The 16173-nt window shown below is 37.5% G+C and overlaps 1 protein-coding gene and 1 long non-coding RNA gene across 2 annotated transcripts in view; both read right to left on the reverse strand.

Moving 5' to 3' along the window:
- The window catches only part of LOC109432868 (uncharacterized), an 82827-nt gene extending 67451 nt beyond the window's left edge, over positions 1–15376 (reverse strand). The window contains exon 1 of the mRNA XM_062851267.1: positions 14722–15376. Coding sequence (XP_062707251.1) covers positions 14722–15136 — 415 coding nt within the window. The 5' untranslated portion in view covers positions 15137–15376. The remainder of the gene's footprint in view (positions 1–14721) is intronic.
- LOC134287952 (uncharacterized) overlaps positions 1–16173 on the reverse strand; it is a 746963-nt gene that overhangs the window by 287821 nt on the left and 442969 nt on the right. The window lies entirely within an intron of this gene.

A 16173-nucleotide genomic window follows, 5' to 3' on the forward strand; every position in this document is an offset into this window, starting at 1 on the left:
ATTTGTTTGTTTGAGATAAGAGGTAAAAGTACTGAAAATAATATCTTAACCCGTTTCGGTCCTAGTTGAGAATTTAATTTCAAAAAATCACTGTGACTTCATTTTCCAACCGATTTTTACGAAATTTTGTACGAAGATCGCGCTACATCTCTAGTTGTATGGAAAAATATTAAAATGGTATTTTGGTCCTTGGGGTCTGAGTTATTGAAGGGGTTATATGGGTCAAATCAGGTCAAAAATGGACCAACTTCCTTTTAACCACTGATTACTTGTAAAAACACATGCAATATGATTGCAAACATGTTCAATTATCTTTTTATTATTACACACGCATAGTTTGAGTAAATTGGGATTGTCTGGTTTTGGTTCCGGATGTTCCGGGTCGCCAGGGCCGGATTTACAAATGTGGGGGCCCGGGGCCACATTGTTGTGGGGGGCCTATTTCCAGGAGTATATTTCTGCTTAATATTTAGAATAAAAAAAAATACCAATAATTCTTACAAAAAAGTACTACAGTGACCCCACAATTTATGAATCGGCAAAAATGACCAGTTTATGGATCACTCATTTGATCAACATGGTGATTCATAAATATGTAGTGTACAAAATTAAGGTGATTCATCGGTGTGGGGTCACTGTAATTTTGTTATGGAAGTGGATAAATTTAAAGCTGGGTCAATTAGCTTAGCCAGAAAAAAAGATAAAGTCAATCAGAACAGAGATCATGATGAAAACATATTAAGTAAAATCGTTTTTTTTTTTTTGCAATTTTAGTCGTTTAGAGTTAGTCGTTATTCATACTAGAGTCTCTAAAGAAATGCCTAGACCAATTTATAGCGAAAATATTTGGAAAATTTCTAGTACATTTTGAAACGCAACCGCTGGGGCAGCTTTTGCGAGAACCCAAGAAAATGTCAATTGGAATCCATAGAGCAATCTCTTGAGGAGTTGCTGGTCGACTACCATTATTGTTTGTGGAACTTCAGCAGAAAAAGTTTTAACGCGACTGCCAAAAGGTTCTGTGGCGACTTCCCGAAAAAAAAATTCTGAAATCAACTTCTTGGTAAACTTCATTGTGTAATAAGAAATTCCGCTATTTTAGAGGGAATTTGAATAGATACTGTTAAAGATTTTTTTTTTGTGAAAACCCAGGAGAAGTTTCTTATGTAATTACTGACTTCATTTCTTATAGAATAATCTGTGAAACTTCTAGAAAACCATTAATGGAAATTGCGAACGAAATTTTGGCGAACAAACTTTCAGTTTTCTCAGATTCTGTTGGGATTTCTCCACAAATTTCTTTTGCAAAGCCCTCAAGAAATCTATGGATTTTGTCAAGAGTTTGCCATAAAATAACATCCTAAGTGCAGAAATAAATGCTTTAAGAACTCAACCATATTATTAAAATGAACTTTCCGAATGTATCCGTAAAAAATCCTAGAATTCTTATCAAAGTACCGTGGAAAATTCTTCCAAAATAAGTCCAGAGTTTTCAACAAAAATGAAAACGAATATTTAGCAGGAACATTCTTACTCTACATTCTACAGAGTTTTATAATTAATCCAGAGTTCAAGCGAAGTTTTTCTCCAGGATTTCCGCTTTGTGGAACACGTGTTTTGCTCTCCTGAAAAGCTTAAGAGCTATTTCGAACTAATTTTTGTTTCACATTTTTATTCGTGAAGTGGGATTTTGTGGGGGCCCCTGAAATGTGGGGGCCCGGGGCCATGGCCCCCCTGGCCCCCCCTTAAATCCGGCCCTGCGGGTCGCGTTTGGGGTGCGTTCGGAGGACACTTCTCAAACGTTCCCTACACATGCCATTTTTTCTCGCATAATTCTAAAAACAGGCTTGTCATGATTCATTCTTCATAATTTTGTATACTAAATATATTGAATGAATATTCGAAGGTTTTTTTTTGACATATTGGCCGCCATCCCGGATGTTCCGGGAACCTGGAACCACCCGGGAAGTGGCCATTTTCCAAACAGTTATGAAACATGGCTTGCGACATATCAATCTTATTGATTTTGCAAAACAAGTATGTTAGAGGAGAATTTAGAGGTTTTTGGACATATTGGCCACCATTCCGGATGTTCCGGGAACCTGGAACCCCCTGGGGAAGTGGACATTATCCAAACAATTATGAAACAAGGCACGCGACATACCAATCTTCATGATTTTGCAAAACAAGTATGTTAGAGGAGAATTTAGAGGTCTTTGGACATATTGGCCACAATTCCGTATATTCCGGGAACCTGGAACCACCCAAGGAAGTGGCCATTTCTCAAACAGTTATGAAACAAGGCTTGCGACATATCAATCTTCATGTTTTTGCCAAACAAGTATGTTAGAGTAGAATTCAGAGGTTTTTAGACATATTGGCCGCCATCCCGGATGTTCCGGGAACCTGGAACCACCCGGGAAGTGGCCATTTTCCAAATTGTTATGAAACATGGCTTGCGACATATCAATCTTCATGATTTTGCAAAACAAGTATGTTAGAGGAGAACTTAGAGGTTTTTGGACATATTGGTCACAATTCCGGATGTTCCGGGAACCTGGAATCACCCGAAGAAGTGGCCTTTTTCCAAACAGTTATGAAACATGGCTTGCGAATATCAATATTCATGATTTTGCAAATGAAGTATGTTAGAGGAGAATTTAGAGGTTTTTGGACATATTGGTCACAATTCCGTATATTCCGGGAACCTGGAACCACCCAAGGAAGTGGCCATTTCTCAAACAGTTATGAAACAAGGCTTGCGACATATCAATCTTCATGATTTTGCAAAACAAGTATGGCAGAGGAGAATTTAGAGGTTTTTGGACATATTGGCCACCATTCCGGATGTTCCGGGAATCTGGAACCACCCAGGGAAGTTGCCATTTCCCCAAACAGTTATGCAACACGGCTTGCGACATATCAGTCTTCATGATTTTGCAAAACAAGTATATTAGAGTAGAATTCGAATATTTTTGAACATATTGGCCACAATTTCAGATGTTCCGGGAACCTAGAACCACCTGGGGAAGTGGCCATTTTCCAAACAAATATGATACATGGCTTGCGACATATCAATCTTCATGATTTTGCCAAACAAGTATGTAAGAGTGGAGTACAAAAATTTTTGGACATATTGGCAGCCATACACACTTATTCAAGAATTACGAGTTCGGTAACTTTTCTTACTGGGCTGGAATTGTAAATCATAGAATTGACGACAAATCAGTGTTTTTGTTGAAAAATATACCGAACGTCAGTAATGTTTGTTACATTTTACTGAGTTCGGTAATTTTAGCCACTTATTGCCCGGTAATACGCATGTTTTACTGAATAAGGGAAAAAGTCGGTGAAGGCAACTACCGACTTTCAGTAATCATTTCTCTTGTACTGAGTTTTCGTCAGTTTAAAAAGAAAACAAACAACTGCTCTCACGAGCAGCTGTCCAACATTTATTCACTAATAATTTGTCAGCAGCAGCGGCGGAATTGGTATCAACGATGGTTTCCCAAAGCAGCAAGAGGTCGATCTTTTTTCACGCCGTCAACTCTCAGGTAAGAGACACAAGGTCCGCGGCGAATCTGTGAAAAAGGTAGTTCTGTATAACTAGATTAGCGAAGATGCTGCAAACTCGGCTGCGAGGCGTCTCCGGTCTGACTCTAAAATGGTTTTCCGAACACATTTCTGCACCATCGCGGATCTAGTCTATTGTAGTTGTTTTCGCAAATTCGTCACGGATCTTGTCATGGATCTTGTAAATACTCACTCAAGAGTTGAAGAAGATTAAAAAAAGGCGAGCCTTTTGCCCGTATTCATGGAGTTTAGGCAATAATGGGGGATAATGAAAGAATTATGAAAATTGCGAGGTGCGGGCAACAATTTTGTAACTGAGGAACTCGGTAATCTGTTGTAAACAAACAATCAACTGAAAGTCGGTAAATTTCCTCAACATAAATTACTGACTAAACTCAGTTATTATTTGACAGATGACCAACTTTTCAAATAACAGGCTTCTCGGTAAAGGAATGATTACCGAAAAGTCAGCAGTTCAAAAACCCAGTAAAATTTTACCGAAGTCGGTAATCTAAACTAGCTGTGTATCTGGATGTTCTGGGAAAATGGCCACTTCCTTGGATGGCTGCAAGTTCCCAGATCATCCGGAGTATTATCCAATATGTCCACAACCATCTGGATTCTCCTCTAACCCACCTAATTTACAAAATCATGAAGATTGATATGTCGCAAGCCATGTTGCATAATTTATTGGGGCATGGTCACTTCCCCGGGTGGTCCCCGGTTACCAGAATATTCAAGATGGTAGCCAATATGTCCAAAACACGCTGAATTCTACTCTAACATACTTCGGCTAAAATATAAACGACTCATAAGAAAGTGATCATTCTTCATAAATAATTCCAAAAGTCCCAGTGAAGAAACAGGGGTGTAAGCAATAATAAATAACAAAATTTCCATAAACAAATAAAAAAATGCATAAATAAATCAAAAGTTTCCATAAATAATTGATTGTTGAGCAATAAAAAACGTCAAAAATGCAATGAATAATTCAATTGTTGCAATAAAAAAAGCCAATTTTCCCACCAAAAAACTTCGAATTTTCCATAAATAAATTCGATTTTTCCATAATAAATTAGGAAATTCACAATAAAAAAAATATCGAAAAAGCAATAAATAATTCAAAAAGTGCAATGAACATGAAAATAAATTATCAATAAATGTCAAAAAACGAGCAATAAACGTAAATGCATTTTGAGCCAAAAAATATGTAGACCATGCGCCGAAGCCGCATAGAGGATTGAGGAACTGAGGCGGCAGAAGGCCGCCGAAGTTTCCGATATCCGACGCACCGCAACTGCATCGATTCGGTTCTAGGCAAACCACAGATCTAAGAATTTACCCGGTATAATGCAAACATAGATGTTATCCCTTTTTTAAGTCCAACGAGCGATAGCGAGTTCGGACAGCAAGCAATTACTCGGTAAATTGCAATCAGTCGTTTCAGTCATATAAGTGCGATTCAGCATTTCATTGTCTCATACTTTCCTGCATTTGTTTTTCATGGATAATTTTGTCATTTTTTATTGCATTTTTTGAATTTTTTATTGCTATTTCGATATATTTTTATTGTGAATTTTCTAATTTATTATGGAAAAATCGGATTTATTTATGAAATATTCGAAGTTATTTGGTGGGAAAAATGGCTTTTTTTATTGCAACAGTTCATTTATTCATTGCATTTTTGACGTTTTTTAATTATTTATGGAAACTTTTGATTTAGTTATGCATATTTTTTTTATTTGTTTATGGAACTTTTGTTATTTATTACTGCTTACACCCCTGTTTCTTCTCTGGGACTTTTCGAATTATTTATGGGAAATTTTATATTTATTATGGAACGTTTAATTGTCTGCCAACATACTTCATTTGCAAAATCATGAAGATTGATATGTCGCAAGCCATGTTTCATAACAATTTGGAAAATGGCCACTTCCCCGGGTGGTTCCAGGTTCCCGGAACATCCAGGATGGCGGCCAATATGTTCAACAATCTCTGAAATCTACTCTAACTTACTTGTTTTGCAAAATCATGAAGATTGATATGTCGCAAGCCTTGTTTCATAAATGTTTGGGAAATAGCCACTTCCCCGGGTGGTTCCAGGTTCCCGGAACATCCGGGATCGTAGCCAATACATCAAAAAACCTCTAAGTTCTCCTCTAACATACTTGTTTTGCAAAATCATGAAGATTGATACGTCGCAAGCCATGTTTCATAATTGTTTGGAAAATGGCCACTTCCCCAGGTGGTTCCAAGTTCCCGGAACATCCGTAATTGTGGCCAATATGTCCAAAAACCTATGAAGTCTCCTCTACCATACTTGTTTTGCAAAATCATGAAGATTGATATGTCGCAAGCCATGTTTCATAACAATTTGAAAAATGGCCACTTTCCCGAGTGGTACCAGGTTCCCGGAAGATCCGGAGTTGTGGCCAATATGCCCTGAAACGTCTTAATTCTCCTCTATCATACTTGTTTTGCAAAATTATGAAGATTGATATGACGCAAGCCATGTTTCATAACTGTTTGGAAAATGGCCACTTCCCCGGGTGGTCCCAGGTTCCCGGAACATCCCGGGTGACGGCCAATATGTCTAAAAACCTCTGAATTCTACTCTAACATACTTGTTTGGCAAAAACATGAAGATTGATATGTCGCAAGCCATGTTTCATAACTGTTTGGAAAATGGCCACTTCCCCGGATGGTCCCAGGTTCCCGGAACATCCGGGATGGCGGCCAATATGTCAAAAAAAAAACCTTTGAATATTCATTCAATATACTTAGTATACAAAATTATGAAGAATGAATCATGACAAGCCTGTTTTTAGAATTATGCGAGAAAAAATGTCATGTGTAGGGAACGTTTGAGAAGTGTCCTCCGAACGCACCCCAAACGCGACCCGGAACATCCGGAACCAAAACCAGACAATCCCAATTTACTCAAACTATGCGTCTGTAATAATAAAAAGATAATTGAACATGTTTGCAATCATATTGCATGTGTTTTTTACAAGTAATCAGTGGTTAAAAGGAAGTTGGTCCATTTTTGACCTGATTTGACCCATATAACCCCTTCAATAACTCAGACCCCAAGGACCAAAATACCATTTTAATATTTTTCCATACAACTAGAGATGTAGCGCGATCTTCATACAAAATTTCGTAAAAATCGGTTGGAAAATGAAGTCACAGTGATTTTTTGAAATTAAATTCCCAACTAGGACCAAAACGGGTTAATTTTACTCCTGGAACATCATCATCATCATAGCACATTTAGCTCTTGGTAAGATCTAACCAATAGCAGTGAGCTATTTGATTGATCTTCAAATATCATATTTTGCTATTGGCTAGATGGTTCAAGAACAAATTTTTGCTATTATTTTCAGTACTTTTAACTCTTATCTCAAACAAACCAATATCACATTTTGATCGTCAGTGCTTGAACTCTGCCCGGGTTTTATTCATAGGCTGTTCTTTCGTGTTTTTTTTTTGTATATTCAAGCTATGAAAACGCATAAAGCCTGCGCACTTTAGAATCGGTACGCTTTCTACCGGCTGCAGATCAAAAACGGTTTGACCTAGAACAAAATGTTGTAAGAAGCAAATGAAGCTTATTTATTGTGTTTTGTAGGAAAAATATGAAAAAATCAGTTTTTATTTGTTCAAGATAAAATTTTGACCTGATTGTGAAATTCATGCCATTTTATTTTGCACAAACCAATGATCGTCAATATTTTCAAATTTCACAGCTAACGGGCTAATATTTCCACAAGAAACAAAATTATACTCATCAAACATATGCTCAAAACAAGTTACGACATTAAACTTTTGACAAATATGGTTCACAAGACCATAATAAACTTATAGCCTTATTGGCCATTCACGATTTATTCAAAACATAATTTTACTCACACTAATTTTTTATGAAAAAAACATTTCCTGAGATCGTTTTTTGGATCTACAATTCCCCAATTCAAGTGGCCCAACGTAATTCATATCGAAACCTGGATTATTTTTGGAATTATTAGCAGTTTTCCCTCACAGTAGTCAGAAATTAACAGTCATAAGGCTAACTCCTCATAATAAGCCTAAAATAAGATAGTTTTCATGGATAAAACACTGAAAACCATATAGATTATGGAACTCTAGATGTGATTCTATGATCACAAATAAAAAACTTCTGAGTAGATTCAGTTTTATTAAAAAAATCGTTAGATATTTCACGCCATCAAAACACATCCAATGAATTTCGTCAGCAATAGTCCATACAGCTTTCGAGCCACGATTAATCATATTGTTCTGCATCAAATAATTGATTTCTTGTATACCAATACTTATCGTATAGTATCCTTCCCGTATGCGCATTTGCCGAACTAAAGCTTGTGCGAAAACAACTTTTTTGACCATAAATATCTATGCAAGTCTTTGATTTGCCATAAAACTCTTCAAATGCTTACCATAGCTATATTGGAAATTTTAAAACACTCATGGAATATTTTACCTCCCTTAATCAACAATCATAATACCAAGAACTTTTCTATACTGCGTAATTGGTGGGTTTGATAATTATATATTCCTACACAAATCTTGAATCTGACAATGATTGGTTTTTGCTCAATGTGTGCAGAAAAAACTGGCACTATTTACGAATTCAGATCAATAGTTCATCTAAAAATATAAAAACAGCAATTTTTATGCTTTTCCTACAATCTACAATAGATAAACTTCAATTGCTTTTAACAACACTTTTTTCCAAGTGACTCCGTTTTTGAGCGGCAGCCGGTTGAAAGTGTACCGATTCTAAAGTGCGCAGGCTTTAATACCTTTGAAATAAGTCATCGTGATTGTGGTAATCTGCTAAAATTCATTATCTTTCCTCAGATTTTTTTTTGTAAATCAATAGATTTATGCTTATCATGATCTAAGTAACATTTGGAATTGAAATTCCTGCAGAAAATATTAGTAGTTAGACTGCCGACAATATTTGAACAACATTTTTTGAAAGAACAGTTAGGGGATTCACTAAACAGACTAAATGACTGCGTAAGCCATGGCTATCTGATTTTTGAAATGTTTCAAGCAATTGTGAATAAAATAGGTAATCCAAGATTGCCTTGGTGATCCCGATGTTTAAACAGAATAATAATTAAACAGCGGTTTACGTTAAGTGAATCCCGATAATAAAGATAAAAAATCCCCTAGTACATATATAATAAAAGAAGAGAGACTCTCTAATGAAGATATCTAAGTACTATAGGCGTTATAGATACTAGAACAGTAGGACACAAAAACAAAAAAAAAAAAATCAGTTATAAACATAGCAGAAATCAAATTACTGATGATTAATTGAACAGATCAATTTAAAAGAACAGCCTATGTTTGAAAGAAGGGAAATTTTACGATAAAAAATGTTATCAATTAGGCCAAAAAGACGGTACTGGATCATTACTTTGAGCACTGCTTTAAAGATTCAGGCTGAATGAATCATTCACATTTCACTATCGTATCGTAGGCTGGTGAAACATCTGCGTCATTTTTTAACTTTCAAAACTTCAACATTTGCTTATGTTGATGTCTATTAATACTACTTTAAAATTTAGTGCTCAACATGATAAGTTTTATCTGAAAATAGGCTGATGCATTCGTTAGTTTTTGACTAAGACACAATGCACTATTTTTTGTTTATATCGAAGCATTTGAAACTGAATCAAGTTCAAGTTTTCTGTCGTTTTTTGAGGTTGCAAGTTTTCCACAGAAAAAAAAAATAAAAAAAATAGAAGGGTAAGGGTTCTAGAAAATAGAAATTATTTGACATCTAACATAGATCCGCGATGAATATTACTCTCAGTGTATATTTTCTAGAAGTCCTTCAAACATCCTCAAACATCATCAAAAACAGTATTTCAATCGTTTTCGAGTTATAATTTTTATGCAGAAAAAATAGTTTTTTTATAGGCCCGTTTTAAAAGTAAGCTAAGGAAAAATGGTCATGTGTTAATGCAAAAAAGCAACAGTAAATGATTAATGAAAACCAGCTCATGAACATATCCTCATTCAAATAAAAAAATATCCTGTCAAGATTGGCATTTTTTTCGTGTTTTGGGCTGGAAAAGCTCAAAACCTGGATACAGTATTAACCCTTAAAAGATGTGGACAACTTTTTTGCATAGTTATGCTTATAGCTTTTGACTCAGTGGGTGGATTTTCAAAACCAAAATGTTTTTATCAAGGGGATTAGTTGTGCTACCATATGCATATATGGAGATTATGTTATGCTAGAACATTTTAGAGATATAGCTGCAAATGTAGTGTACACCACTTGTTATTCGCCCGATTTCGGGTAATACTTCTATGCAAATGTGATATATGTTAGTGAAAATTGCCCAAAACTCCTTGTTAGGGTTGTAGCTGTTAGATAGAAATGAGTTATGTCATTTTACAGCTGTAACATAGATCTCCAGGTTATCCAAAACGTCCAGAAGTTTTGAACTCTATCTACTGAATACAAATAGTTATGTTTACTTTTTAAATCACTTGAACTTGAAGAATTACATTCAAATATACATTTTAAAACATGAAATGATGGTAGTCATGACCTGGTGATATTCTAGGCAATTTAAATAAAGCTCTGAAGTTATGATTGTAAGGCCTTTACCTGTAATAGTATATCAAACTAATGTATGCATGTCAGAACTGATTTCATTAGATCCATACATGTAAATCAGAGTATGAAGGACTAAATGCACATCAATGGCGAATGACCTTAGGCCATCCAAATCATTCTGGAGTTAAGGCCTTTATATCTACACCGGTAATAACGCATCGGTTGCACTTCAAACTTAGTATAGTGCGTTTTGGTAGTCATAGAAGATCAGTTGAATCATATAATACTTATATACACAACATAGAGGCATCCTGGATCATCCGAACTATTCTGAAGTTGAGAAATATGTTTTAAATTTAAAATGGTGTACCAACAGAAGTGAACAACCATAAGGTTATGCACATTTGATTTATACACATAGTGCAAGCCATGGGAGAGAAGTTTTCATATCATCAGGGATATCTGAGGTCACCTTTCAGTATTATGTGGTTAAGGCCTTCAGATGTATACTCGTAACAAAGCATCCTGCACGTTCAAAATTTCGTGTAGTGTGTTTTAGTAGACTTAGATGATGAGTTCAACAATATATCATATAACTTAAAGCTGTTCTAGATCATCCAAACCATTCTGAAGCTAAAATAAACCAGCAGTGAATTGTTCATACACGGAAAATGATGTTGCTTTCAATGTGGCACCATCTTCCAGACAAAACAAGGTTTGTTTTTTTTTTATATGCAAACGTTGAACTTTATTTTGTAGTTGTTCGTGAGAACTTTCTTCAAGGAGGAGATGCGTATCCCCTGACGCGGGTTTCACGTAAGTATCTCTGCTTGCGGGTTCGCGCAACCCTTTTTGGCCCATCATATAGGAGAATGTTTGATCACTAACAACAGTACATCCCGTTTTTCAGATTATTCCTGTGGCATAGGAAGACACTTTGCTACAGTACAGTCTAAGATAGTTTAGACATGATCTACAAGATTTTTTTAATATTTCTAATCATAAGTTCCACCATTTACAGAAAAAAACTATGTCAATCATATGTCACATTTTCAGAATAGTTTGGATAATCCGGAAAGCTTCTAAGATGTACATTCAAGTATCACTTCCAAAACGCGTTAGTAAGTTTGACGTGTAGCCGATGCTTCGTTACGAATGTAGATCTGGAGGCCTGAATCATACATATAAAAAAAACCCGTAAATATAAAAAAATTGCTGATGTACTGAAAATTTGTATCCCCCGACTTGTATTATATGTTTGAATCAAATGAAATAAATGCTGCTATAACTGCACAGAGCTATGGAAAATTATGGACGAGAACAGCTTTCCCGGGAAACTGACTAGACTGATAAGAGCAACAATGGACGGTGTGCAGAATAGCGTAAGGATTTCGGGCGAACTATCCAGTTCATTCGAATCTCGACGGGGACTACGACAAGATGATGGACTTTCCTGCCTATTATTCAACATCGCCCTGGAAGGTGTGATGCGACGAGCCGGGCTCAACAGCCGGGGTACGATCTTCACGAAATCCAGCCAATTTGTCTGTTTTGTGGATGACATGGATATTATTGCTAGAACATTTGGAACGGTGGCAGAACAGTACAAGCGCCTGAAACGTGAAGCAGCAAAGCTCGGACTGGTGGTGAATGCGGCCAAGACAAAGTACATGCTAGTAGGTGGGACTGAGCGAGACAGGACAAGCCTTGGCAGCAATGTTACGATAGACGGGGAATCTTTCGAGGTGGTAGAAGAATTCGTCTACCTCGGTTCCTTGCTAACGGCTGACAATAACGTGAGCCGTGAAATACGAAGGCGCATCATCAGTGGAAGTCGTGCCTACTATGGGCTTCAAAAGAAACTGCGGTCAAAAAAGATTCACCCCCGCACCAAATGTACCATGTACAAGACGTTAAAAAGACCGGTGGTTCTCTACGGACACGAGACATGTACGATGCTCGAGGAGGAACTGCAAGCAAGTTTTCAAGCGACGCGTGCTAAGGACGATCTTCGGCGGCGTGCAGGAGAACGGTGTGTGGCGGAGAAGGATGAACCACGAGCTCACTGCACTTTACGGCGAACCCAGCATCCAGAAAGTAGCCAAAGCTGGAAGGATACGATGGGCAGGGCATGTTGCAAGAATGCCGGACAACAACCCTGCAAAGTTGGTGTTTGCTAACCATCCGGTTGGTACAAGAAGGCGTGGAGCGCAGAGAGCACGATGGGCGGACAAGGTGGAGCGTGATCTGGCGAGTGTTGGGCGTGACCGACGTTGGAGAGCTGCAGCTGCAAATCAAGTATTATGGCGGCAAATGGTTGATTCAGTATTATCATGAATTTGATGTTAACTAAATAAATGAAAATGAATGAAGTGCACTTTTATTGATATGTCAGTACAAATGAAAACCGTATATTTCAGCTGCAGAATGGTTTGGATGATCTAGAACAGCTTTTAGTTATATGATATATTTTTGAGCTCATCATCTATGTCTACTATAACACACTACACCAAGTTTTGAACGTGCAGGATGCTTTGTTACGAGTATAGATCTGAAGGCCTTAACCACATAATACTGAAAGGTGACCTCAGATATCCCTGCTGATCTGGAAACTTCTCTCCCATGGCTTGCACTATGTGTATAAATCAAATGGGCAAAATCTGATGTTTGTTCACTTCTGTTGGTACACCATTTCAAATTCAAACCATATTTCTCAACTTCAGAATAGTTCGGACGATCCAGGATGCCTCTATGATGTGTATACAAGTATCATATGATTCAACTGATCTTCTATGACTACCAAAACGCACTATACTAACAAGGGAAGGTTACGATGGTGTCCCCCGGGGATTGCAACCGGACTATTTTTGTTGCATTCTACTTGTGGAAATATGAATAAATCCAAAGCCTTTCGGGTGATGGGCCAGCGGTGTAGTCAGGAGGGGCCCTCAAAGGGGCAAATTATGCAAAATATAACATTATTTAAAATCCTCAAACGTCATCAAAATGCAACTTTCAATACGTATTGCAGTAGAAACAGACAGAATATGCATAAATACATGCTTTCGTAATAAAAATAATCTACCATAGGCGTTGCCAGGGTGAGATGGGTGACAAACAAGGATATACATTTTTGTTAAAATAACTTCAACTGGTTCTTACCCTGGCAACGCCTATGGTAAATTAAATTTGATACGAAATCATGTTTTCATGCATTTTCTGTCTGTTTCTACTAAAATACATTGTGAAACTTGCATTTTAATGATGTTTGAGCATTTTCAATAATGTTATATTTTGCATAATTTGCCCCTTTGAGGGCCCCTCCTGACTACACCACTGGCTCATCACCCGAAAGGCTTTGGATTTATTCATATTTCCACAAGAAGAATGCAACAAAAATAGTCCGGTTGAAATCCCCGGGGGACACCATTGTAACCTTCCCTTGTAAGTTTGAAATACAACCGATGCGTTATTACCGGTGTAGATATAAAGGCCTTAACTCCAGAATGATTTGGATGGCCTAAGGTATCGCCATTGATGTACAGTTAGTCCTTCATACTCTGTTTACATCCTCTCTCTCCTCTTCTTGGCGAACGTCCTCGCTGGGCAAAGCCTGCTTCTCAGCTTAGTGTTCTATGAGCACTTCCACAGTTATTAACTGAGAGCTTCCTCTGCCAATGACCATTTTGCATGTGTATATCGTGTGGCAGGCACGAAGATACTCTATGCCCAAGGAAGTCACTCTGTTTACATGTATGGATCTAATGAAATCAGTTCTGACATGCATACATTAGTTTGATATACTATTACAGGTAAAGGCCTAACAATCACAACTTCAGAGCTTTTGCCTAGAACATTCAGAGCAAGTTGCCTAGAATATCACAAGTTCATGACTACCATCATTTCAAGTATTAAAATGTATATTTGAATGTAATTCTTCAAGTTCAAGTGATATAAAAGTAAACATAACTATTTATATTCAGTAGAAAGAGTTCAAAACTTCTGGACGTTTTGGATAACCTGGAGATCTATGTAACATCTGTAAAAGGACATAACTCATTTCTATCTAACAGCTACAACCCAAACAATGAGTTTTGGGCAATTTTCACTAACATATATCACATTTGCATAAAAATATTACCCGAAATCTAGCGAATAACAAGCGGTGTACACTACATTTGCAGCTATATCTCCAAAATGTTCTAGCATAACATAATCTCCATATATGCATATGATAGCACAACTAATCCCCTTGATAAAAACATTTTGGTTTTGAAAATCCACCCACTGGGTCAAAAGCTATAAGTATAACCATGCAAAAAAGTTGTCCACATCCTTTAAGGGTTAACAGAATCATTGTTGTAATTTTTCTATATTTATCTAGCTCGCATAGCAACTAAGTTGCTAGTTTTTTTTAATAGCTATTATTTAGTTTATTGGTACAGATGTTGCCTTTTATGCCCACTTGAATTTATCAGTTATTAATGGGGTCTGCAGATTATTAGATCTAACTAGGATACAGATTTACTGTCACTAGTACCTACCTAAGTACATTTTCATAACCTCCCATCCTCCGCGCCAATGCATTATACAGCTTATGCTAAACACGTAGGTGTACACTTTGGATACAACAAAGCGCCGTATGGTTTTCCATCGGTTTTTCACTCCATTGCTGGGCTTGGAAAACTCAGCCTGCAGTGGTTCCCGCAGTATGGCGAACATCGTATGCAGGACCGATCCGAGCAGAAAACAATGCCACGGTGGAAAGTAGTCCTGCTTCAGGTCCATGTAGCCCCAGGTTCCTCGCCAGTGGGTGACCGCCAAAGGACTTATCACAAATAATGACACCATCGTATCACAGAAGTGCAGTATCCGTTTCTTGCAGGTGTTTCGCTCTTCACCGTGATGGAGATGCAGATTCATAAATATCACCGAATCATTCCTTGGAACTTCAGCCATTTCGCAGTAGCTACGGTTTCGACAACACACTTTGCAGCACGCACTAACCAGACGCCACTAAACCAGATTCTTCTCCGGCGAGCTGTACATTATCACTAATATCCGGCGCGCGATAATCGCACCAGCCCTAACGCTTAGTTAAAATTATCAGCCTGCGACAAGGTGATAATTCCTAGAGTAATAAAAGCTTTACGGCTGTCATTCCAGATGCTAATATTGCATGCAAATATAGGCTGAGCTGAACGACACTTGATGAATCCACATTTTCAATGATAAACAGACGAAGGGCGTAAACTTTATTCATAAACGGCAATGATCTGATTTGCCATTTATTCGCACTATCATCAGGTGCGCGTCACTTGGAAGAGCGATTCCAACAAGCCGGGAGGACACACGACTGCAGCCCGCGTTACACGTGATGCTTCTGGATCTGCTGCCAGTCGGACCGATACTGTTGCTCGAAGGCTATAACTGAAGCCCCTAACGTTAAACGGATAATGCTAGGACTCCCCGGCTATCTCTATATCCTCTTGATGGTGGTCAAAACAGCAATATCGTTGATGGGTGTGTAATCGAGCTCATTCTCATTCGCGCTCTGCGTCTCCTTGGACGTCTCATTGACAGTCAAGATGATAATCACTTTGCCCCGAACATCCTGACGGGACCAGCTAACTGTTGCGTTATGCTTATATACATAGATGGGGTTATAGTAAATGGACACTAACAACAGCTCGTATGGGGAATGTGTACTTTTCCTATTTAGTTCTAAAAGCTTTGTTTTGGACATCGATGGAAATATCTGATTGAAGTGCGTCATCTTCGGTGTAAATAAATGTATTGAAGGCTGGTCCAAACCCTGAATGGTCATAAAGCTGCCCAAGAATGGTAATCCATTTAGAGAGCTTTTCTTCTATGTTTTACAATTTCTTTCTCAGAAACGATGATAATGTTTAGTATTGTAAACGTGCCAATAGTAGTGGTACTAAAGACTGGACTCAAAAAAAATGAGACACTCAAAATAACGTATAACTTTTAAA

This window comes from Aedes albopictus, chromosome 2, assembly GCF_035046485.1.
Source record: "Aedes albopictus strain Foshan chromosome 2, AalbF5, whole genome shotgun sequence".
Classification (NCBI taxonomy): domain Eukaryota; kingdom Metazoa; phylum Arthropoda; class Insecta; order Diptera; family Culicidae; genus Aedes; species Aedes albopictus.